This window comes from Aptenodytes forsteri, unplaced genomic scaffold, assembly GCF_000699145.1.
Source record: "Aptenodytes forsteri isolate BGI_AS27 unplaced genomic scaffold, ASM69914v1 Scaffold49, whole genome shotgun sequence".
NCBI classification, from domain to species: domain Eukaryota; kingdom Metazoa; phylum Chordata; class Aves; order Sphenisciformes; family Spheniscidae; genus Aptenodytes; species Aptenodytes forsteri.
This window is the reverse complement of record NW_008795125.1, coordinates 5784768-5811144: the sequence shown is the minus strand read 5'-3', so window position 1 is coordinate 5811144 and position 26377 is coordinate 5784768. Positions and strand designations below refer to the sequence as shown.

At 42.4% G+C, this 26377-nt stretch overlaps 1 protein-coding gene across 1 annotated transcript; it reads left to right on the top strand.

Annotated features, from left to right (window-relative positions):
• Positions 1 to 25773, top strand: ANXA13 (annexin A13). The gene is made up of 11 exons (XM_009277228.1): positions 1 to 59; positions 13378 to 13456; positions 15748 to 15842; positions 17537 to 17707; positions 18390 to 18423; positions 18505 to 18584; positions 20753 to 20821; positions 21040 to 21141; positions 23076 to 23151; positions 23984 to 24096; positions 25438 to 25773. The coding sequence occupies exons 1-11, from the start codon at positions 45 to 47 to the stop codon at positions 25555 to 25557; spliced, it is 954 nt and encodes a 317-aa protein (XP_009275503.1). The 5' UTR covers positions 1 to 44; the 3' UTR covers positions 25558 to 25773.
• Positions 25774 to 26377: the final 604 nt, after the last annotated feature.

Below are 26377 nucleotides of genomic sequence, written 5' to 3'. Positions count from 1 at the left end.
GAAGAGCAGAAGAATTGCATCTTCCACACTCAAGCTAAGCAAAAATGGGCAGTTCACATGTAAGTAGTTACTTAATTTGGATTGTCAAGAACGCAACAATTTCCTGGTTTTATTTTTGTCCATTTTCACTTTAAATGACATTAATACAGCTGCAAATGAAGATTTAACCTCAAAATCTACTTTAAGTCTGGGTGGGACACTTGTATGTAACTGGTAACATTGCTTAATTGCAGTACATGAATAATGAAACTATTACTGTAACACAGTGTTTTAACGCTCATTGTGGCTTAGTTAAAAAGGGCAGCACTTTAATTTTGAGAAAAAGAAATGATGTGTAGGATGTCATGCGAAAACTAATTTTAGTTTAGCAAATTTGTGTTGGAACATTCTGAACACTAAAATAATTCCCTAAAGATGTATGAAAAACTTCCTGTCCCAAAGGCCAACACTTCCAAAATTCGGCTAAGTTTATCACTGAATAGTAGGGACAGGAGTAATCTCAAAGTGTGGTGCTCACAGAAGGGCCTGATTAAAATCCAGGTGTCAGGATTTACTACCTCAAATTACCATATGATTTTTGACGGAGACAATTTTGGCTAACATTTGGGTGTTTAATAATAAATATCTAAATTTGATAAAGATACTTAACCGCAAAACAACCTGATTGTCAAAAGTTTGTGTGTGGTAGCTGTGAATGATCAGTCCTTCTGAAAGTTAAGTAGCTTGTGCTGAAGAAGTTGGGGGTTTTTAGCTCCAATTTTAAAACTAATGGATAAAAGGCAATATTTATTCAGCAGCACATTTTCTCCTTGAATGCTGAAAACCTGCACTTTTACAGTATGTATCAATAGAAGATAGCCTGTTTGCTGATACAGGCTAATGTTACGTTAGTTTCTCTAAGATTTATATTCTTTTATTACGTGATTATTTTTTTAATTCAAATTCAGCAAGGCCTTTAGAGATGCCGAGCATCTGTTGCTTTTGGACCATCTCATCAGGACATTTTCTCTGCCAGACTGAGCAAGAGAGCCTGTACCATTTGCACAAAGCTCCAGCTACTAAGCCAAGGAGCTTTTTGTTTCCCTGTGAAAGGGTAGATGGTCCCATCTCCTCACCATCCTTTTGTGGCCTGGCTGCTTGCGTAGGGGGAGAGAAGTGAGCAGTTCAGCAATCTATCTTTGCATAGGAAAGAAGGCCAAGAAGGCTCCTGGTGCACAGCCCCGTGTGTCCGCATAAGCTCACATCACAGGGTTGTTGGCAGGGATCTCCTGAGGGTCCTGACCCTGGAGAGCCTTTCACTGGACACTGCACTGAATGCAGTGTAGAGCATAGCAACTAGCCAGTTGAGGTCTATCTATGGCAAGAGAGATCTCAGCACTGCATCTCAGGCAGGTTTAGCACTTTTATGAGATCCATGCTGGACTAGATAGCCTGGATGTAGGTGCAGTACACCGGAGTTGTGCTGTAGGCTTCAGTGGGAAGAGGTGTGAGCCCCTGTTGGAATAGAATCCCACGATTCTGCCCATGACTCATCTGGAAATTGCACCATTCTGTGTTTGTCCCTAGGAAATTACGGGTAATCTTGGAGAAATGCCTGCATCTGTATCAGAGAACCGCTTCTGGAACAGCCTGAAAATATTAACTTCTTAACAGAGCTTTTCAGCTGCAGTTTGTTCTTTCTCCTAATCTCGTGTTTTGCAACCATAGGTTCATGAGTGTCTTATGTATTGTGTTTTTTAAACCTCCAGAGCAAGTCTTACAGACTCGCAGAGGATATACGGAAAACAACCTTAGGGACTACCAGTTTGTCAGCAGATGAGCCAGTAAGCACTTTTTTTATGACGGATGAAAGGGGCACTGTGGTGTTGCAGCACATATTGCTGTGGTTTATGGTGGCTTCGGGAGGCACTGCAGTGCACAAAGGCAACTCCTCTTTCATGGTCAAGGCTGACACTGGAAAACTGGATAAAACTGGGTTGTTTCATTCTGTTGAGTACTGCATCTTTCCAAAATTCTGTCTGCTTTGAAATTTCAGAAGTGAAATTTTTTTGAATAGCCCAAATTCTGCTGGGAGAAATATCAACTTAATCATCTGTGTCAAATGAGGTATTTTATTTGGTTCAATGCATTTAGGTTTTAAAACTTTTTTAAAAAATGTCATTATTAAATGAACTTTTCACTGAAAGCTAAGCATTATTCAAAGAAAAGATTCCATTATGTGGATGTTAAAATGAAACTTTTCAGCTATAGCAAAATGTCTCATTTTAAAGTGGAGCTTTCATCAAAATTAATATCTTCCTGAGCATGTTAATATGAACAAAAGTATCAAATTTTACTGAAAAAAATGCTTTCAACAAAAAATTTCTAACCAGCTCTAAAGTGTACCTTTCTCTTAGAAACTGAGCTCTCGATTAAGAGCTGCACCTGATGCAACATTACAGTTCCAAATCTGCATATTTCCACACGCTTTTTGCTCTCTGAACTCAATCCGGTCCCTTTTTCTACAATCAAAGTTTTTGACTGCACAACCTTAGAGATTTAAAGTCTCTAATTATTTTCTCTGTTAGCAGTCTTGCATCAAGCTTGTCTGGGCTTCTGCTGTCTTCAAAATTACCACAAGTAGAATCAATCCACCTGAAAATCTGGGTAGCTGCTGTGCTGTAAGCAAGGTGCTTTGGGGACATTTTGGGAATAGCAGCAATGGTTTTGATGATATGATGGTTTGAAAAGTTTGATGGATTTTGACTTTTGTGAAATTGTGTAATTGCTTTTTAACCTTTGTCTCTCAAGAATCCAAGACGTCTCTTCATGCATTATTCTGTTGTTCTCTGTGATGTTTGTGACTTGAATTAATCTGGGGGGTGGGTGTGTTCTTTGCTTTTAATTTAAACCACTTTTTGGGATTCTCTGGAACTCCCTTGAGTTTCATCTTCTCATTTTAAAGCAGCCCAAACCTTCTGCCAGGGAGGACTATAACGTAAGAAGAGGGTGGCAGGTTGTCATGGGCCAGATGGTTTGAGAACTTGAAGGTAAAAAAGTAAGTATAACCTGGAGAACACATCTGCCTGAGGGGTCCTCTTGGAGATAAGCTCACAAACATCACAAGGGCCTCTGTGTTGCCTATGGATATTTCTATCCTTGTAGAAATGTTTCCTAAGTACAAGTATTACTTACCACAGCATGATTTTATTATCTCATCACAAAGCTCAACAATTGCTATTTGTTGCTTCCCCTGGCATATTCAGTGACAGTCGATTCTTGTTCAGTCCCTGGCCATAAGCCCACAGTCAGCAGGAGACAGAAATACGTTCTTGTTCAGCCACCCAACACTGGGGAAGAGCTGTGGCAGATTCTTTTTGTTTCCATGGTCCCCTTTTATCCAGGATATTTGGTGTTCCTTTTAGGTCTGAGGCTGTCCTGTGAGTGCAGCTGTGGTAGGTGTTAACAAGCATCTGCCCATGAAAACTTTATGATGCGTTTGTGGCAAAAAAAAAGAACCCATCTGAAGTATCAAAGGGTCATTACATTTATGTTTTACATAATGTAAACAGGTAAAAAAATTATGTTTTACAAAAACATAAAAAATTCCAAAATATCTGGACTCTAACATTCTTCTTTGTATACAACATTTTTAGTGTATTCTACCAAGTTCTGTTGTATAATTAAGCCATGTTAGCTTTCATGCTGGCATGCACAAGAATTTACTTCAGTTCCATCAATGTTAACTTACCAAAACTCATCAGAAGTCTTAGCTGAGGTAACAAGTGTGAATTTTTTAATAAGACTTAAGAACACTTGAGCTATCTCTGTATCAGTATGCAAGTCAGAGATTTGGTATCTCAGCTGAAAAAGAGGCAGAATATGCCAGTTTCCAATCACTTTAGTTATCATTATCCCTAATGGCCCAGCATTCAAAGTGTTTTCCAACTAGGCATTATGATCAATAAAATAAAAGTAGGCAAGTCCACCCCAGGGTAACAGAGAATTATAACAGACTTGGAATTCTAGATTTGTCCTAGTGAATAAAGCCATTTGTTTGCTTTTTTTTTGTGGCTTCCATTTGCAAGGTAAGTATTAAAAGGAAGTGATGTGAGGCATGACTCATGACTAAACACAGGCATGGTGTCTCTGCAGATTTCTAGCATCCTCTCCTGCCTCGGCTTCAGCTGCCACAGCAGGGGAGTCAGCCCCGTGTCACCTCTGCCAGCCCCACACAGGTGCCGGGTGCTCTGGCACATCTCAAAGGTGTCTGTATTTAAGCAGATGAATTGAGCCCTCTAGAAATAAAAGCTGCAGTTTTGCAACTTCGGCATTCCCACTGCGTGGTACCCTGCTAGCTAGCTGATTTTAAATGTAATCTGCGTTAAGAATTTTCACCAGCCACAAGAGGGTTTGGACATACTAAAACCAGACAATGTAAAATTCAGCCGTGAGACAACCCCCTCCAAACATTTTTTTCTCTTCATTGTGGACTTCTCTATCGTGGTGATGAGCATGAATAAATTGAGTGGATAAAAAATTAGCCATAAGCTATTATGAGATGATATATTAACAGATACTTAGAAACAGGAGGGACATTGTAGGAGAGAGATGGTTTTATTTTGCAGTTTAAATAACTGTCAGAGCAATTACTTTCACTGTTGCCACTTGTTTATAATAGGAAAAAGTAAATGTGACTAATTCTATTAGGATCTTCTTGTCACTGTAGTTTTAGTCTCAGATGTAGAAAATAAGGTTCTTTGCACCTCTCAGTTTGGAAAGAGTCACTGAGTCATTGCAAAGGCTGTTGAGTAATGAAGTCTAATCTACATGACTTACATATATTGTGTTATCCAATATAGACTTCATATAGAAATTGTGTTGTTCTTGATAGCAACAAACTGTCAGCAACAAGCTAGCCTGACAGTGCGTGTTGCTGTCGTACAGCTGTTAGACCTAAAACAGCCGTAAGGATTTGGGAGAGTGACAGCCTGCCTGGCAGATGGCGGATGGCATTCAGAGGCGCTGATACCATTCTCTGAGCAGTCAAGGAGGCAGATGGCAATTTTCCAGTTATGTATTGTAGTTGACTGAGAAAATTGCTCAAACAAACAAAAATGGCAGGTACGTTTTACAAAAGAGCAGAGGAAGAAACCTTGTGGTCAAAAGGACACCCGTAGTCCTTAAGGTAGTGCTTGCCAATTGACATACGTCAAAAAGGTGTTTATCAACCCCACCTTTTTATTACCATAGCACAAACCCTGGTGCTTGCTGATACTGCCCCCCTGCCAACATGCCGCAGCTGTTCGCTTCTGTTTGTTTTTAAATGTTAGCGCCCATCTACTCTCACCTGTGTGCTAAAAGCCTTTACATTTCACATAAATTCCTGCCAAATAATTGAGCCCAATTATTTGAATTTCACTGAAGAAGAACTTGCAAAAGAACATCTTTCTTTGATGCAAGGATGATAGGAGATTGTGAACCCACCATCCGCTAATGACCAGATATCCTCACCTCTGAACAGCCTTTCCTAGTCAGATGAGACCTGACCTTGCCTACCAGTAATTGCTCTTTGTTTCTTTTGCTTCTCCACTATATTAAAGAGCTCTAATATTTGGAAGTTTTTCTCATGGAAGTACCTATGCACAGAAATGAAATGGGCTTTATCTGCTTTTCTGCCCTTTCTGATTGATGGTCTGGAGCTTTCTGAGCAAGTCACCCTTTTATCCCCCAGGAATATTTGCAGCCCCGTGCCAGGCTGGCTGATGTGGCCAGGAACAGGGCTGTGCCGGTGTCCCAGGGCCTTGCTGCCGCAGAAAGCAGCCACAGGTTGCCAGGCCACGTTGCCCGCTTGCCCCAGGGCTCTCATACATCCCACAGCAAAGCCAGAGGCTCCCGGTGGAGGGATGAACCTCTGCCTGCTGGCTCCGAGAGCTCTCCCACCCACAGCTCTGAGATGTGTGATACATGTCTCCAGGCTCTTTGCCATGGGTGAGGGAGGTATGTCGCTTGTCAGGCAGGTTGGATGCTACTGCTGAAATGGCTTTTCCTCTCCTCTGTTGATGTTCATTCCAGTCTCAACTACATTTTTTAACTGACATAAGCAGGAAGATATATCTTCTATGAGGAATGCATAGGTTTAAAATAGGGTGACATTATTATATAAGAATAATACACCTTATATAGTGGTAGGAGGCTGTGACTATTCCTGTTATATTCATACCTTCTGCTATGATCCAAAAATTGACCCAGTTCAAAGGGGCCTAAGGTAGCATTACAATAGGTTGAAAAACATTTTTATGACTGGAAATGTCTGTTTTAGTAAATCAGACTATTGATGAAGTACAAACGTAGCATCATGTTTTCAGTCTGTCTTTGGAAGTAGATCAGAATCAAAATACAGCAGCCTACTCCCATGTTTGTTCTTGTGTTTTATTCTTAACACACGGAAATGCTTGAAAATGAGTGATGAGATTTGGGCTGTTTGTCACTAAGACTGTCCCTTTGGGTGGGAGTTCAGAGTTTGTTCTGCTAACAAGATGTTATCCTGACAATGTGTGATGTACTAGAAGACTAAAACCACAAGATCTAAGACAACATGCCCCCTTTTTTTTTTCTTATCCAGTACTGTTAGTCTAGTTAACCTTGGATTCCAGTTGCATTACAGCGTGTTAAAGGTTTCTGCCAGGATAAATAATTAATCTTGAGTATATGTGTGTTGATAAAAAATTAATCATGTAGGTGCTGATTTGCCAAAAGCTTTCTCCCATGATCATAGTATATTAGATACAATTTAACTCATGAGATGAACACCCCAGTCCTGTTGTTTATTATGCTAACGAGGTGACTAGATGGTTTGGGACATTTCTTGGTAGACAGAGAAAATAAATTTTCCTCTCCACACAAAAGAGGAATACAGAAAATCATAGAATTGGAAGGCACCTTGAGATGTCAGCTCACTTACCCATTGCCTACAGCAAGATCAGCTCTGCCCAAACCAGTCCTGACAGCTCTAGCAGTGCTGACCTGGAGGAGAACTGGTTCATTAGTCGGAGACAAGGCTCCCTGAAGGTCTTTGAACTGGTGACTCAGTGACTGTGCATGGTGAGAACTGAGAAATCTCAACAGGTTCCACAGTTTCCGATCTCTGATGGGTTTTCAATTGTTTTGGCTTGTCTGTTTGTTTTTCTGGCATTCCTGTGCTCACCTTCAGGACATTATGGATCGTTTGGGGCTTGGCTTGGCAATGTGTATATATCTGTTATCCCAGTTAAAAATATTTGAACCCACTGGATACTTTTTAGATGAATTTACCAGCAGGGTGTTAAGTCTCAAAGCTACTAGGCGTCTGTTACGTTTCTTGAAAATCTTGAGAAGAGACTGTTAGATATCCCCTGAACAAAAGACTGAGGCATGAGCTCAACCCTTATTAGACACTAGAGAATCCACACAGTCATGGGCCATTATGCCTGTACCCATCACAGGAATCACTTCAGCTGCAGTAGGCAGTAGAGGCACTGAAATCAGCCATCCAGGAGATGTAAATCTGTGGGAAACCAGGCAGAGGGGTTTCTGGTGCTCACCTGCTTGGTAGAAAGGAAAGCTCAGATTGTTGTATATGGAACTGGTTTATGTAAATTCTTTTTAAAATGTTGGTTTTCTCCAATGCATTTTTAGAGCATAATTAAACGTATGTGAAGAATAACAAAACTAGTGAAATAGCTGGGGCTTGATTCTGTTGCCCATCTCCAATAACCACTGGAGATACCTCAGGTATGTCAGACATCCGCACCAGGTTGACAGATGCAGGTCCCACAGGAGACCACTCATTTCTGACAGGCAGCAGGCAGCTTACCCTGGAGCATCTCTAAAGGCACCAGATACCTACGTTTAGATAACTGAATACTGCCCTAAATTTTATTCCAGACCCCACTCAGGTGCAGTAGTCAGTGCCGTAAAGAGCTTGTCTGCCCTTTGTATGTGCTGCCATTTTGAGATTTAATTTTTATTTCTGTTAAGCCAAAGAAAAATGAAAACAGCAACCAAAGAGAAGCTCAAAATTAGACATCCACTAAATAAAGCACATAAAATGAACCTGGCAAAAATGAAGGCTGGGGTAAGGACTCACCATCCCTGGATCAATCCAGCCCTTTTTAGAGCTCTGCCCATCGCTATTAGACCTGCATCTCAACTGCTCTGGTCAGCAACCACATTCCTGCTGGCTCTTCCTAGCGATTTGCTTGTAAGGATCTGTGTTTGCATTTATCCATGCACATCATCAGCATTGATCTGTGTTAGGGCTGCAGCGGGTGAGCACTGTCAGCAGCATCCCGAGCAGCTACCTTTTCTGTTGTTTTGACGTTACTCCTCCATAAACGGCTGTTCCTGAGCATGGTTGTGGCATCTGCTTGAGATGATGGAAATGGAAAAATAGCTGTGATTGCTCAGCTGTATTATCAGCTATTTTCAGGTAGGGTACATTGTCTCTCTTTTGCAATACAGGAAGCTACCTGGCGTGCTCATGGTAGTGTTTCTTCTGTTCTTGTCTTCTGAGAGATGAGCACTTTGTATCTACTGCAAGCTTAATTGTCTTTAGCTCAAGGAAGATACTAGATTTTGTCTTCAGAAATGTCTGCAATGTATTGCAACATCCCACCAATTCTAACTACTGATGCCTTGAATCCACCAGAGCTCTTATTCCCCCTCCCATGTCTTTCTTGGTTTTGCTGACCTTTTTGTTAAACTGTTTATTTGTGCACCATAAGGGCTCCACATGCTGAAATATCAAAGAACAGTCTCCAAATGCTTCTCTAAGCATTGCAGACCATCTTCAACTATTAACTCATCTTACTTCTCCTTAAAGTCAAATGTAATTTACAGTCGGAAAAACTACTTGGTGTGGTTTATAACAAGGTAGAAGTGTTAGTTTTAGATCAGTTATAATCTATCCAGTTTAATAGAAATAAATCTGTCGCAATTCTAGCCAAAGTTGCAAGGGAAAATGATTGTTATCTTAAAATATGCTTGCGTGAGGCAAAAACTGTTTAAGCTAAGGAACACTGTTGGCAGAAAAAACAAGTGGACACAGGCCATGAATACAGCTAGGCTGGAAGTGAAAAGAGGATTTCTTACCACCAGAACTCTGGTTACACTAATTAATATAGAAGTATTGGAGAGAAATGTAGAAGAAAATGAAGTAACAGAGCAGATGGAGCTGGACCAATTTATGAGAGCAAGTTCCCTTACACCCTATGTCCAGCTGCAAAATTTGTATGCAGTCTCTCCACCTGATATTTCAGATTCCACATCATGCTATCACCAAAATTGCTGTAACCTTTGTAAGTCATTAACTACTCTAATCTAAGATACTAACTCTAAAACAAGAACTATATTGAAGTGACTCTGCCCATATTACAAATGTTACAAATGGTATTCAACATCAATTTCTTTTGCCATTTGTCCCTTGCAGGAAAATCCACCTGTCAAAATCCACAGGGTAGGAAGCAGTACAGTTCTGAAACAGCTCTCCCTCTCCTGCGTGGGAAGGCTGCGTCAGTGGGCAAGAACAAGGCTGGGACCCAGCAGGTAGTGAATTTTAACCAGGGCTTTCCAGATGACTCAGGAGTTGGCCTTGACAGTAACTTACCCAGAGTATCAGATTTCCTATCTATAAAGCTGATGCTAGTATTACACACAGTACTATAAAAATTGTATCTCCCAGGCGCATCCTTTAATGTTTTACAGTGATTTATCTGAAGATGGAGACTTCCTCTGGTGCTTTAAAACAAACATGTCCTGAACATCATTAACAAACAGACCTTCCTTCCCTTCCGCATGATTTTCCCCTTGAAAAGAAATATGTTTCTTTATTTATGTCTTTATGAATCCGCATAAATCCACAATGTTATTTCAGTTGTTGGTGCTACCATTTTCCTATCTGTTGGAACTGTGCTACACATGAACACAAATTGCACCTAGGAGTTAGGCACTCGCTAAAACCTGAGCATAACTGACCAGCCATCAAGGCATAAAAGAGCAAACCACTTTTCCAAAGTCCTGTAATGACATTACCAGGACCAGGTGCATCTGGACAGGGTTGGGGCAGTGGGAGCTGCGGAGGCGGCAGCATTAGCATGATAAGGGCAATACCCACAGCCCAGCACTGCTGGTGGGTAAGGCAAAGCAAAGTACAAACCAGCTCCTTGCCTTTGGGTGTTTGTGTAGGTGTTTCTGTCCGGGCTGAATGACTGAAAAGTGGGAGCGAATGCCAGATGAAGCCTTTTTCCTCTCACTTCTCACCAGTGCATCTTCTGTCCCAGGTCAGGAGGAAGTAAACGTGGAGCAACAGTTCTCAACTCATGTTGTTGGAGTGAATTTGGGGGTCTATAAATTAGAATAGCACTTGGATACTACTACAAAGTAGTCAAATCTATGCATTTGATATGTTAGCACTTTTCTCTGTATTTTGTGCTCCAGAATTGTCCCCTTTTTTGCTGATTTTTCAGCTGTTTCCCTGGTCCTTACCCTCACAAAGAAATGCTTTGCAAACAACTCTAGAATAACTTCAGTAGTGGCTGCCTAACACAGACAGCAGGATCAACTGTATGAGTGGCATGAACATCATCTGAAAAGCATACTAACACTATAGAGTCAAAATAATGATAGCTTAATGTCACCATCATTTACTCCATTCAGATATTGTACCCTGTTCCTATGAAAAGCTTTCCACATGGTGCACGGGAAAGGCAGGGTGCATGATACAGATATACTGTCTCTCCAGCTTACAGTGTCCCTTGGGATTGTTCCAGGGTGCATGATACAGATGCAAGAAGTAATCAGGAGCACCTTACCCAACATAGTGGTAACTCTGACAATACTGCCAATCATATGTTAAAGTATGGACTGAAGTCTTTAAAAACAATTTGCATGTTAAACTTGGTATTATGGAGAGGGGAAAACCATACTAGCACCACACACTGCTGTCTACGGGGCACGCTCAATTGAACAGGCAGCAGAGCATCCTTCTCCATGCTACACCATGATGCTCATTGAATCTGCCACGCATTGAGGAGCACCTGGACCATATTCCTTGTGTCAACACTGTGCCTGTATGACTCTCCAGCAGAGAGGCCCATTGTGCATGCAGAATTGGCATCCTGGGTCTGTATATCCAGAATAGACCTTCATTGTATTGTGGGATCCTGTTATTCTGTTCCCCCAAATTCATTACCCACTGAGTCTGGTTAGCTGTCATTGTTTGTTTTGGTATTACAGAGAACAAAGGTGAATTTTATTCTCACAAGAATGGGAATGAGGGGGCAGCAATCAGAAAAGAAGAAAGAAATTAGATCTGCTTAATTTTCAAGCATGTTGTGCAAAAAGATATCTTTTGTACATGATTCCATCAAAGGAGAAGCACGTACACCCTATCTTAATAGAAAAATGTGAATGCAATTCATTTTGGATAAAGACCGTGATCAGTGCATCTGTTTTCTAACTTTGTGCTTATCCCTTTCCTTTTTGACAAAATTTCTGAGAATTTTGACGACTGTTAAATAAAATCTCTTGCTAGAAAATATTAGTTACTTATATGCATCTATTTCCACCTTATTTGAAAGGTTTAGAGAAGTGTGTGTGTGTCAGAACATACAATAGGATACATGTTTACAAGCAACATTTGTGATAATGATGTGGCAATGAAAGTGTTACCTTGTGCTGTGGAGGCTGAGAGAAATTATTGCATTGTTATTGTACCTTACCACTTTCTATTGTTGTAAAAATAACTTTCCATTTCAGTGAGATGGCTGCACTGCAGCAGCTACCATCAGCAGTAAGTTGTATCCTAGCTGCTGACTGCATTAGAAAAGCCAGGTACCTAAATGGTCTTTAGTCTATCACAAAGGTACATTGATAAAGCAGTGTAGGGACTGGATTTGGGTTTTCTCCTTGAAAAAAGACCCTTTGTCTTTTGACAGAGGACTTCTGTATCCAGAGCTGTAGCTCTTCCACCAGAGCTAGTAGATCACAGCATGAAACTTTTGAAGATTACCAACTAACAGACTTCCAGGCTATATCTATACTTGTAAATAAAACAGTTCATTCTCTGGCCAGATGGGTATGTGGCAGAGCATGGCCCACAGCCATATGGCTAAATTCTCTTTATCCCACAAGCAGAATGATCTTGTGCCTAACGTCTTTCAGGAATCGTCTCTGCCCTGTGCTGTCCCCAAAGACAAGGAGAGTAATCAGCCATTTAGTCTCTTCTGCTCTTCAGTAGGGTGGCGGCATTTTCAGAAGGGCTTAAAAGCAGACTGCCATGCCCTGGGGTGTCATAACCCTTAATTTAGTGGAGAGCAGAGTGCCATGCCCTGGGGTATCATAACCCTTAATTAACAGTGGTGGTGCCAGTGCCTGGCAGCCCTGCAAAGCAAGTAGCCTGATCCACTTGTTGCTATTTGAATGGAAATGCCAAAGCACTTGCAATGCCCACTTAGACCCGCCACCCCGAGTACGTGGTATGCATTAAGTTCTAATTGATTTGGGAGCCTAGGACCTATTTTCCAGTATTATTTTAGAGTTTAGGCATTTAAAAGATCTGATTCATGATATTACAGGGGTTAAAACATTGCTGACCTCCTGGTCTCAGATATTTCTACCCTTGTCTGAGAAACAGCAGAATAGAAGAATAGAGGGTGTACCAGCATTTCAGCCCTTGTGATTCATGGCTTGTCAGATTAGTAGGAACAGGCATGGTTTTCTGTTTACGTTGATATGTAAGGCTGTAAACTGCTGCTGCGGCTGTGGACTTTGAGTTATTATCCCAGATAGATTTAGCTCAAGGTAACCAGATGTAATATTTTGCCAAAAAAAAAAAAAAAAAGCCAAACCACCAGCTTTATCATGTTATTTATCTCCAATTATCTTGTTTGCATGAATGCATCAACGCAAGAAGGGTTTGCACAACCAGTTTTTATTTAGCCAATTGGGATTGTAAGCTGCTAGTACGTACAAACGTACTGCAGAGACGGGGCATGGGTCTGTATGCATCTGACAAGGCGTTTATATTGGCCTATTGTTAAAGTGGTGCAAACAAATAATATTTGATCTGGCATGAAGATGCCTAGTGTGAAGTTATTACCTTTAAATTATTTGAATAAGCCTGAACTGGCAGAACAAAGTTATATAGGATCAGCACCGTGTCATGTGGTGACAGCTATTTGTGGACTGATTCTAGGAGCCCTAGTGACAGATACAGTATTTCAGCAAAGCCCAGCATGAACTTCACAGTTTAGATGATATGAACAAAGGTCAAGCAAGAACCTGGCCCAAACTGCTGTCATTCAGAAAGACTAATGCAGAATTGTTTCCCATTTATCTGTTGTGTCTCTGTTCTCCTAGTCAACCAATAAACACCATCATCATGGGTTTGATGCAGACCGAGATGCCAAGAAAATACATAGCGCCTGCAAAGGAGCAGGTAGGAAAGCTCTTGTTTTTTATACAAAGGGCAATTCAAGATTATAAAGGGCATATACATAAACTTAGGGCAAAACAACTGTTTCAACCAGTTTCAGGTAATCTTTATGCTTTCTGTCATTTATTGACTCAAAGAACATGCACACCCATGAAGTTTTACATGATTAAAATAAATGGGAAGGGAAGCCAGTTTGTTCCTCAAAGACTGGTAAGATCTAGGTTGAGAATTGCTTGGCTCCAAGGGATTGGGGTAAACATGATATTTGCTCCCTGCAATAGGAACATCAAGCTGTCGAGGCTGATATGACAGTCATGGGGTCCAGCTAGTCAGGTCAGATTAAGGTCATGGTTATATGTCCTTTCCCAGGCCTTCAAGGACCAATCAAACACTTCACCATCTCCGTATATGCTCATCAAAGCTCACTGCAGCTCCATCAGCTGAAAGGAATATATGATGGTCCTCAATCTGCCTCAGTGATTTTTAACCAAAAATACTGGCTCCCACCATCTTCTAAGGTAGTTTAAAGTAAGCTGGCTGACTGTGCACTGGTGTGAATGAGGAATGCACAGTGTTCATGGGATCCTCAGGTCTGTGGAGGTGACAATGTCCGACAGAGGAAGAACAGCCAAGCAGCACATGAGAGCAGTAAGTTATTAATCCACTCCAGGCGTTTGCACAGTAAACATGTATTTAAGCATTTCTTCCTGGCGTAGCACTGACATTCAGGATCAGCTAGTTAAGTGCCTGAATTTTAGGAATTGTTCTTGTCCTATCAACTAAGCCCCCTCAAGACAGTTCCCCAGAGAACTCTCCTACTGAGAGTTTAACCCCACATTGTCAGATAGAAGTGCTTTTCCTTGTAAAATTGGACCATGCCTTCTCTCTTGGTTCTAAGCAGGAAGAACTGGACAAGATGCCCTAAACTTGTCCTATATGTACCCGGTGGTGAAATGCAGGGATGAAAATGCATCAGCTGCTGCTGAATGCCAATATCATTTGTATTTTTATCGTTTGTACTGGTAGCTCCTGAGAAACCCTTGTTGGTCCCTGATCCCAAGAGCATGAGATGAGGCACAGCACAAAGCCCAGTAGGTCGATGCAACAGACAGAAGACCACAAGTAGAGCATGGGGCAGTGTCCACCAGTGTGACATGCATGCATCAGCAGACCTGGCATATGGCTTGATGCCTTTCATCAGCCATCTAAACCCTTTATATGCTCTGGGCATTTTGGCAGTCTCCATCACTTGCAGGGTCATAGATCCCTCCTGAAACACACTGTCCATTTCAAAACCTGTCTTGAAGAAATAATGCCTGAGGCAAGCTGCTGGCCCTGAAATGAAAGTGTACCAGGACATGTTTGTTAATGCAATAGCTATTCTATTGTGTCTTTTGGGCATCCAGGTAGCATCGCTGCAGTCCTGTCCCATTAGCCACAAACATAACGAATGCCTTCCAACAGCTTTGTTTAGTGCAAACATCTGTTTATATGGCTGAGGGCAAGAAAAGTACAAGAACAAGGCCATTGCCTTTAGTAAGCTGCTTCCACCCATTGCATAAGGTACAGCTCAAAGCTGCCCGAAAGCTTTCTCCCGGCGGGGTGCTGTGTGTTCAGTTCCCCCGCGGGTTCCCGGGAGATGCAGCTGCTCTGGTGCCCATCACTGGGGCATCCCGTGCTCCCACTTCACTCCCACTTCCTTTTGCCAAGCAAAACAGCATCAGCAGAGACTCAGACTGTGAAGGCTGGTTCCTGCTCCTTTTCCTGACTCCATTTAGCGCAAAGCACAACCCATTTTGTACAGGCTGTACATTCAGGCTGTGGGTTAATGAAGCTGATTTAAACACATCCTCACCTACCCCGGCCTCTCGCCCCATGCCATTCGTTCTGTTGTGCCAGCACAAGCATTCACATGCTTAATGAACTGGATCTGGTGGCTGATCCCTCGGGACTACTCAAACATGCATTACCACCAAAAACATGTATGTCAGCCTACATGTATGTCAGGCATAAGCCTGATTTTAGGAGCAGTGTCTCACCTTCTCAAACAGAAGACTCAATTTCCCTGATAAAATATGAGCAGCACGAGATAGTGAACTTTTATTTTATGGTCTGAACATTGTAGCTGACTAGAGTTAAACATATCCTTGAAAGAATCTTAGATGCTACAAATCCTAAAGTTGGCACCAGTGGGGATATATGTATAGCAATTTTTTTCTCTTTAGAGATCATGTGTTCTTTCCTCTGCATTAGATTCCTGATTAAATAATTCCTATGCACAACTTCTTTTTCAGGAACTGATGAAAAGAAAATTATTGAAGTCTTGTCGAGTCGAACATCGGAGCAGAGACAACAAATAAAACAGAAGTACAAGGCTCTATATAGCAAGGTATTTTGAAATAAATGGCCTCTCTGTTTCAAACTGCATGCCTGCTAAAATTATAGCCTACAGGCCTCTGCTTTTGAAAATACCAAGGGCACAGTGGATTTAAGGAGGACACCAGTTAGTGTCTGATTCAGCAATTTATTTTATCTCCTAAAATACCAATTATATTTCTAATCTTAGACCTCAGAGTCTTCTTGAAATCAGCCTTAACCAGATCAGAGCATTTTAATCAAAGTTGGGAGAACTAGAACATAATTCATCACTGAAATAAAAAATACTTCAGCTTGTGTTCATCTTCAGCACATTCAGAAAAAGGAATTAATGTAAAAGGGAAATTTTAAGTCAAAATCCCTCTCAGACCAGATGCAAATTCAGAGGAACTATTTAATCTTACATCATTATATTTTTGTTGAGTTTAATAGATGTAGTATTGATTTCTTCCAGTGATTAAGTAGAATACATATTGTAAAACTGAGAAGTGTCATTGGGCACTTGATTTCTGGAGGAGGAAACGTAGATTGCCATAATGATCTTGCATGTAAGAAAAATAAAGCTTCCAACATATTATTTAGGTAAACAGCTGAATACTGCAGAGCTTATTATTAAATTGGTATTTTCTTAAAGCCTGTTTGCTCATTAGTCATTAATTAATGTTAATAAGACAGGCAGCACTGAACCTGAAAGCCTTCTATATGTAAAACTTACAGCAAGCATGATAAAGATTTTGGTTACATAAGTACTATAGATTTAGTTCTATAATGAGGATTAATAAAAATAGGCATTAGAAATGAGCAAATGCCATGAGACTTCCCAGTTACATCAGCACGTAGCAACCCTTCTCGTTTGCCTGGGCAGCCTGAAGCTCTCAGGAAGGAGTCGCATGTTGTACCATTTTGCTCTCCTGCTGCTCCAGGAAGCAAGGTTCAATGTGCATGCCTTGAAATGGCTCCAACACTGACGTCAGCCTCTGACTTGAATAGATTGAGTGTTCACCTGTGATTGTGTAAGAGGGTATTTAAGAACAATAGATTTAGAGCTGGGCTTCTTTTTCGTTGTTCTGAACTTATCAAGTACTTCCCATACCACAGGAAATGTTAACTGCAGATAGGGCTTCAAATAAATCATCAGTAGGCATCCTTCCCAGCGTACATACACTAGCCAGCTCTTCTTCGGGGTCTTAATAAATTTTGAATTAAGTAGATCATATCACAGAAGGTTGATTTTTTTTTTTTGGTGGAAAAAATGCTGATTGCTTGGCACCAAAGCACTTTGTAGAAATTTTTGCTTTTTCCAGTAAGTCAATTTTAACCAAAACTGGAAGAGAAGTTTGGTAAGTTTGATCCCTTCTGCTGCAGCTCTTTCGAAGCAGGAAGTTTCTGCATTGTGTTTCAGAGTAAAGTCTCCTGTTAAGCTTTTAAAAACACTAGTTTGCATTTAATTAAACAAGTAAGAGTCAAAACTGGACTGATATCGGCTGGTATTTGAAGATGGGACAATCATTTCTTTCAATCTGAAACGAAAATTTTTAGGGAATTTATTTTGCAAGAAAAAAGTCTACGTATTTAAAGGCTTTTTTATGTTTTTGTCCCTTTTTGGTGCAGAAGAAGCGTTGAAATCATGAAATTCCCTGAAACAAATTAAGAAATCCTCTAATCCCACCTCAGCTTTTGCGCTAACCCTTCCGACTATCCCTGCAGGATTTGGAAAAGGATCTGAAGGGAGACCTGAGTGGGAATTTTGAAAAGGCTGTGCTGGCTCTGCTGGACCTGCCCTGGGAGTACGAGGCCCGAGAGCTTCAGAAAGCGATGAAGGGCGCTGGGACGGATGAGTCGCTGCTGATCGAGATTCTCTGCACACGAAACAATAAGGTTGGGACACCATGTGTGACCTTCCTTAGGTAGCAGGGCAAAGAGCTCGCCAAGAGCATCCCCCCAGAAGGAGGAGGAGGGATCAGACCAGCTTCTGCAGCTGAAATGCCTGTCGTCAGTGGTTGCAGCCATAAGGTTGCCAGACTGGGCCTGAAACTCTTGCAGGAGTTAAGAGCAATATAATTCAAATTCCTTCTTTGGCCTGACTCATACCTCCCATGGATGGCACAGAGATAACACTGATGATAGAGAAATCCCCGGGTGCCTGTTAAAGGCAGCTTTGGCACTGCTCTGACCATTCAGAGGTGGCTCCTGCCAGGTACAGGAACATGATCCCCTCCAAAAAGCCCTTTAGCTTACGCCTAAATGCAAGTGAAACCAGAGGGACACCTGCATGAGTCAGGCATCCCTCAAAATGCTGTCCTGAACCGGGCTCGGTTTGAGTTGTGTCTCTGCGCTGCGGTGAGTCCCAGCATGAGGGGGGAATGGGAATTCGGCTTCTCCTGCCTCCACGCCTGCTATGCCTCAAGCAACACGGGCATGGTACTGACTTGCTGGGGTTTTGTTTGCTCGTTTATTTATTAATTAATTTAATTTAATTTTTATTATTTATTTATTTATAAATATTTTACCTTGTTTGTTTATTAATTTGCTTATTTATTTATTTGATTTATTTGCCTAGGAAATTGTAAACATAAAGGAGGCATACAAACGGCGTAAGTAGTATTGTCTTTCAAATACCTTCATTTAAAGCCTTTATCGCTGCGTGAACCCTCACAGATTTTTTTTCTCCACAGTCTTTGATAGGGATCTAGAGTCTGATGTTAAAAGTGACACAAGTGGCTCCCTACAGAAGATACTAGTCACTGTGCTAGAGGTAAGGCTGGGGGCTTTCCTCTTATGCATCTACCTGATAGAGATATTTCCTTTTCTCTATCCTGTCTACCCTGGGTAATCATAATAAGTATTAGCTGGTAGTTATAATAATGTAATTATGATATGTAGTACAATAATGAGGTAACTATAATAAGCAAAAGGCATTCTTCAGGATAAAAACATTCTATATTTATAGCTTTTTAATATAACTGAAGGAGTTATATAAAATCAGAAGTAATTTTATAAATTCCAATAATTTAAAGACAACAGCATTGTTTTATTACTATTTATACCACAGTAATGACTAGAATACTCACTCAAGGTCATGGCTACATTATGCTGAATTTGGCCTAAAACAAGCAGATTCTGATTTCCATCTCAACTGAGGAATTTACAATTCAGAGAGATATAGAAAAAGTAAGAAAGAGATGGCTATTAATTTTCCGTTCAGGAAAAAAAAAAAGCATATTTTCCAGTAGGACACACTTTACTTTAAACCAGCTACACAGAATCATAGAATACTCAAGTTGGAATAATTTAAAGACAACAGCATTGTTTTATTACTATTTATACCACAGTAATGACTAGAATACTCACTCAAGGTCATGGCTACATTATGCTGAATTTGGCCTAAAACAAGCAGATTCTGATTTCCATCTCAACTGAGGAATTTACAATTCAGAGAGATATAGAAAAAGTAAGAAAGAGATGGCTATTAATTTTCCGTTCAGGAAAAAAAAAAAGCATATTTTCCAGTAGGACACACTTTACTTTAAACCAGCTACACAGAATCATAGAATATCTCAAGTTGGAAGGGACCCACAAGGATCATTAAGTCCAACTCCCTGCTCCTCACAGGACTACCTAAAAGTAAATCATGTGACTAAGAGCATTGTCCAGATGCTCCTTAAACTCTAACAGGCTTGAAAAAAATTAACATCTCCATAAAGACACAGTACAGCTATGAAGAGTAGGATCATGCCTAGGAATGCAATGTGGTGGCCAGTCTGAGCAGACAGCCCTTAGAAATGAAAAGATTCAATAAATAGAAGAAGCTTTAAAGACCTAACAAACAGTCCCATTGCTAAATACACCACAGTTAGATTCCCATTTTGGAAAGCATGGATACATCTCTCTTCAACCTCTTGGGCTATATTTTCAGGAGTGAAAAATACATATTACTCATAGATTATTTTCATAGATTAGTCCTTCATAATTTCTACCAGCAATTACAGTGTTGGTGAATGCTCAGAGTATATAGGTTAGTCAGGAAAATATTTTGCAGTTATCAGGGCATATCCAGCACCACGAAAACCACCAGCACTTCACTGCAGGTACTGGGAACCTTTTTGCAGTAGCTGGATGATGGATACACCAGCTGCTTTCCTAAGAAACTTTGCAGTTTGAGCCCAGGGAGCGGTACATACCCAGCAGCTCAGCCCTCCGGGGGTGAAACCAAAGGCCGTCTTGGGGCAGTCCTGCCCCAGCTCTGCACATTTCAGCCCCATTCCCACCCCAACATCTAGCCATGCACACTACCACTTCCCACCAGTGGAAAAATACCCACAAAAAATGGCAGAAAGCAGAACGAAAGAACAAGCCAGGTGGGAAGGGACCTCTGGTGCTCCTCTGGTCCGGCTCTCCTCAAAGCAAGGCTAACTCCAAACTCAGATCAGGTTTTCCTCTGATTTTGTTTTCTGCTCTGGACACGTGCTGGCTGAGGGAGGGAGCGGGAGCACCCATGGGATGGCAAGGAGGCTGGGCTCAAGGGGGACCAGCAGGCCACCCTGCTGCAGGGGGAGCATCCTCAGAGTATGGTCTAATGCCGTGCAGCTGCCCAGCCCCGATAGTCCCTTCCTGCTCCAGAGGCATCAGAGTTGCAATCTCATAAGGGTCCCAGCACACAGCAAATAAAACTGGAAGATAAACCCTACGATACAGGCTTCACCTCTAAAGTCAGCAAAACCAGGGGCTGTGGTAAACGTGAACAGACCATTCAAAACTGTACCACCAAGTCCCACCGTGCCCCATTACTAGGCATTGTCAGCAGATGGCAGCAAAACTATAACCAAAATACTTGTGAGGCCCGGGAGCTGACAATCTTCCCTCCCACTATGAAATGTCACCAGCACTTGGTTTGTTTTTTTACTGTCATGTCCTTTCCTGTAGGCAACCCGAGATGAGACCCAACAGGTCAATGCAGAGCTTGCTGCACAAGATGCCACAGATCTGTATAAAGTAAGTGCAATTATGGAAAAATCCCCGTTTGCCCCGTGCTGCGCAGCAAGGACTGCCTCAGGGGTGACTAAACACACCAAGTACGGGGGCAATGGCAGCATAAGGAGATGAGCGAGGGGGTCACAGGCTGGAGCTTGGTGGATCAAGGGCTCTGGCTGACTTTTTGTCTCTACTGTGAATAAACAAGCACTACAAAAAAATAACATGCAATCTTTAAGGCAGGAGAAGGCCGCTGGGGAACAGAGGAGCTGGCTTTCAATGTGGTCTTAGCAAAGAGAAGCTATAGTCAGCTGAGAGCTACTTTTCAAGCCTATGAAAAGGTGAGTTAATCTCTTCTGTGATGTGGTTGCATAGGGCCCAACATGTAGTTTGCAGACCCTACAACAACATGTAGAGCAGGCAATCCCTTATTTGCCATTTTAAAACTTCTGAATGCTTTAAGAATCTTGGAAAAACATTTCTATATGGCTGGATCCTGATCTTATGGAAAGACACATAGGGGATAAAAGCTGTATCTTCTGCCAGTGAAGAACCTATTCTCCTTCATAACCCACACAACACCCAGCCAAATAAATGTCACAATGTCGTTTCCTTCCCACAGCTGCACGACGGTGGGTGTCCCCACTCCTGCAGGAGGACCAGCAAAGGGACAGGTTCACAAACTCCTGCCCTGAAGCAGGGTTTTGCTTTTCTGGTCTTTTCCTCTCCTTCTCCAAAGCAGAGCCTGCAAGGTCTCTCATCCTGATCCCCCTGCTTCAGATGGGGGATAAGATGCTCTTATTGGCTGGGCAGAGGCACATCTCCAGCCTCTTCCTCTCTGCCCACGCTGGTCAGACAGCCTGTGCAGGTACTTTGTTGCACTTTCCTCTGTCTCCAAGCATAAGGCAAAGTAAGTTGCAGGATCCCAGCTGTCTGGTACTTCTCCCTGTGTCACCCACCAGGGACATTTTACTCATGCCTGGACCTGGAGCCGACCTCCACTGAGACCTCTCACCTGGAAATGACCTGTGAAAGTCAAAGCAATGGGAGATCCAAGGTCCTTCTCCTGGCAGTGAAGTGGAAGCTCAGCAGAGATGTTTATTCTTATCAGCCTCTGGCTGCTAGTCCTGAACTTCCCTAGGATGACTCTGAGTTCATCAGAAAACTGTAACCCTAGGCGCTGAAGATGAAAAAAACTCCAGTCAAGGCCATATTTCAGTGTCAGCACAATAAGGAACCCATAGTTGGAAAAATGTTTGCAGCTTAATCCAAGTTTTGGTTTGCTGCTGGCAGGAGAACAAAACCAGTCACTAACTGATACTCTCTCCCTCAGAGTGGCCCAAACCCTGGGGGTTCAGTTAAATGCTCCAATAGCCAAGCTACCTTGGTTTTTTGATTCCTAAAGCCAAGCAGATCAGGTTGCCCAAACCGACCCACCACATCCTGCCTTGCTGTATTTGAAGTAGAATTGGGCCAAGATTAGAGCCATGCAAACATCAGTCCTTCTCTGCATTTGGAAAGATAAATAGGGACAGATCTAAACCAGGTTGAGGGTTTGCAGAACTTAAGCCCAAATCCTCAGAAGGTACCCCTTCCCACCTTGTACCTGTGGTCTCCCAGCTCTGACCTAAAAGTCCGCTAGAGTCTTGAACCATGCAGGGCCATCCTGATAGGCAAAACAGAGCAAAGTAAAAGGCTTTGAGGTTCACGAAGCTCACAAAAGTCAGGATAAACTCTGTTTTGAAATGGCAGTCTGTTTTTCCCCTTTCCTCCAGAATAATACAAAAACTCGGGAACAACTGCAGTGCTTGTAAACTTTCCCTGGGAAGCCAAAGATAATAAGTAACAAAACTTCATAGAGCTGGTAAAGCTCCAAAAATTATCTTATTTGTGTGGGAGCCATCCAAAGCCTTTGATAGAGGTGTCAGAGGAAGCTTGAACAGTTTCTCCTGACTAGGGGTCACTCAAGAAGAAGCTGAAGCTTCTTTGTCCTAGAAGCCCTCAGATACATGCGACTGCTTGATTTAGGTTGTCCATCTCTTAACCATTGTGCCTCACCTAGCCGCATAGACCTTCTTCTCTTGGTGCCAGTGGATCTGTGAGCACTTACACCAGAGGAGATCTTAATTTGCCCTTGAATTACTCCCTTGGAAAGGCTCTAAAGGATCTGAATTGTCCTTTTGCCATTCAATCCTAAATCTGATGTTGTTTTTATGGCAGTGGGATGACATGTACAGACAGCGGCTCTGATGGCTCATTTTTGTTGTCCTCGTAGGTGTGTGGGAAGGACATAGAAGAATCCATTAAAAGTGAAACATCTGGAGATCTGGAGAAGGCTTATCTCACTCTTGGTAAAAAAAAATTGTCAAGAGCTTTCTTTTCTAGTTCTCGCCATCATCTGACATTGGTTGTTGGGGGTCTGTGTACAGCCTGGCAACAGACATCGAGATAGCCCTAAACTGAGCTGACATATCTGTCAGGAAAAGAAGAGCCAGTTTTCAGCAGTGATTTGGACCCCTTGGTTTTAGAAATAAAACTTGATAGACACAGCTCCTCTCCATGCAGCTAAATTATTTGCCCTCTAGTGCAGGGTGGCCACCTCCAAGCTGCCCCTGAGGCCATGGCTGTTGATAACTTCCAGCAGATGCCTGGGCATCATCAGAAGTGTGCTAGCCAGCCACCAAAAAATGTACAGGGTCCTCGACAGCAATTTAGCATTGAGGATGACTGTGACAGATATTTAAGCCTGTGCCCTGGCTCTGGTTAGCTTGCTGGTATTGCTGTTATCCATCTGGATCTGGGCTTTCCCAGATCTTGCCCCTGTGAGCTGTGGAGTGAGCAGCTACCCCAAGAATAGATGGGCAAGTGGAACTCCAGAGGGGCAAATGCTCGTTCCCATTCATTTCATTTTCACTGTGGAGTGGCAGAGTACCCAGTGCTGACCATCTCACTGTGTAAAATGCTTTCCCTGTGGAGAAATGTACGTCCCTGTTCAGACTCCGAGACTTCTCCTTGCATACTGACGGGACCAGTCACAGAATGAAAGCCCTACCAGCTCATATGTCTGAGCATAAACCCTAGAGAGTTTCCTTTATTTCTTCCTTATTTATTTCCTTCTCATTGAAGATGTATCACAAAGTGTAAATATACAAGTATAATGAAGCCTCTTACTGATTTCTCTAGTCAGCTGTGCCAAAGACTGCCCAGGTTACTTCGCTACACTTCTGCACAAGTCAATGAAAGGAGGTGGGACTGATGAAAAGACCTTGATTCGCATCCTTGTGACCAGGGCTGAGGTGGGTACCCTGCAACCTGTAATGTCTCACATCAGCTCTGGGAGAAACACAACTGGGTATGGAGTGAGTCCTGGTAGATCATGTGCTCAGTCAACCCATTTCAGCCCAATGACATCAGTGGCCACACTCTGCTTTTGTACCCAGGCAACACTAATTTTGATATTGCATCTATTTCTGTTTTCAAAAGAACTAAACCAGAAAGCATGCAGGCAATTTCAAGTGGAGTCAACTGTACCTGGTTAAAACTAACCCATGGGGAGGTCTGGCCCCAATAGGATGTGTAAAAGTAAATTTAAGTAATGATAAAGCAGCAGTTCCCAAACTGAGAATTGCGTATAAAGATATGTTGCCAATTCTTTCTGATTCCATCTGGGAAAAACAGATGGGGAGGAGGGAAGAAAAATAAAGAGCCAAAGGACATAATTGTAATTTTAAAAAGGACAAACTGCACAAGACATTTGAGACCTTAAACAGAGTCTTTAAGTCTTCCTTCCTTGTAAGCTGTGTAGGTTGTAACCCCAGGGCTGTTTCACTCTTGGTGCAGAGGAGGAGTTGTTCAGAGGGACGAGGAGAGCATATTTCTCAATGATCGACAGCGTGAGAAATTAGGCTCCAGGGTAGTCTCTCTGTTAAGACACGGTCCAATCATGATAACATTTAAAACCCCCAGTGATAAAGATCAGACCCATGCCATTGGTGCCTTTTCACAAGAAAGCTCAAGACACGGCATTTAATTCTCCCACCGTAGTAAAGGCTCCAGGGTAGTCTCTCTGTTAAGACACGGTCCAATCATGATAAACCCTAAACCCCCCAGTGATAAAGATCAGACCCATGCCATTGGTCACAAGAAAGATCAGACCCATGCCATTCCTTTTCACAAATTCTCCCACCGTAGTAACCAGAAAATTACTTTTGTGGGTGGAAAAAACCTCTCTTTTAGCCATATTCCTGGAAGTGCCTCTTTCCCTGCTTGCCACCACGGAGTGGCCTCAGGAGCTCGCAGCGACCTGTGTGAGTTTGTCCTGTACCAAGCCTGTGCCCACATGGCACCACTGAGCGCCAGGCAGAGATGCCGCTGTCCGTCCCGGCACAGCTCTCCACATAGGCCCATAGCCCTCTTCGCAGCTAGCATCCCTCACCACGCCATCTGATGTGGGCTTACCTCAAATCCGAATGTTAAGCTGAAAGTCCTCCAAGATTTTTAGACCTTCTGCTTTCTCCTCTCCTTCTCCCACCGGGTGCGGTGGACCTTGGATCAGACCCCAGGGGTCCTGGTAGGAGCAGGGCATATCACTCAAAGCACGTCCCACTCTTCTAAAGAGGCTCTTGGTGTCTCCTCAGAGCGACCTGCCAGCAATAAAGGAGAAGTTCCAGCAAATGTACAAGAAGCCATTGGCTGAAGCTGTCCGATCTGATACCTCTGGGGACTTCAGAAAGTTGCTGCTGGCTCTTTTGCACTAAAAAGCCATCAAGAATGAAGAGGCATGCTGAGCAGCCACCTCTTGATTAGTTTCCAAAATAGCATCCAAAAAATGTGGCATTAGCACAAAGAAAAAAATCCAATTTATTTTCTTTCCAGCTGGGAAATGTGTTGCCAAGTAATGCTGGACGTGAGGTTTATGTTATGGCTATCTCGCCAAATGTCCTTAAGCAATAAAGACATGTTAAAAAAACTAAATCTAAATTGACCTCTTTGTGTTTGCATATGTGGAGGAATCTTCTGTCATTGTTTCTTCTGGGTAGATTTTCTGTCTTTCTCTTGTTCTGAAGATTATCCCTGTTCTTTCCCCAATTCGATGGGTGCCATGTCATACCGTTACAGTCCTGCCAAGAGAAAATGGATAGTAATTTCTTCTCAGCCCATTATCACAGCTCTTTAAACTACCTGAGGGCTGTGAATTAATGATTTAAGTCAGGCCCTGATTAAAATCCTGCTATCAATGGGGATTTCCCTGTCTGTGAGTTGCCCTCTCAGCATAGTCACCTCCTAAGTTATCCCATGAAGGAGAGAAGGACTTTCAGTCCCCATCGGCACCACCTCCTGGGATATGGTGCAGGAGCATAGCTGGGAAAGAGATGGGGCTTCATGAGGTGGATCTGTCAGGCAGGGAAATGCTGTTCCCACAGAAGCAAACATGGGCCTCAGGACAGCTGCATGGTCTCCATCCTTGGAGGTTTCCAAGATCTGACTGGCTAAAACCCTGAGCAACCTCGTCTGATCTTATGGCTCACCCTGCTTTGAGCAGGAGGTTGAACTAGAGACCACTGGAGGTCCCTTCCT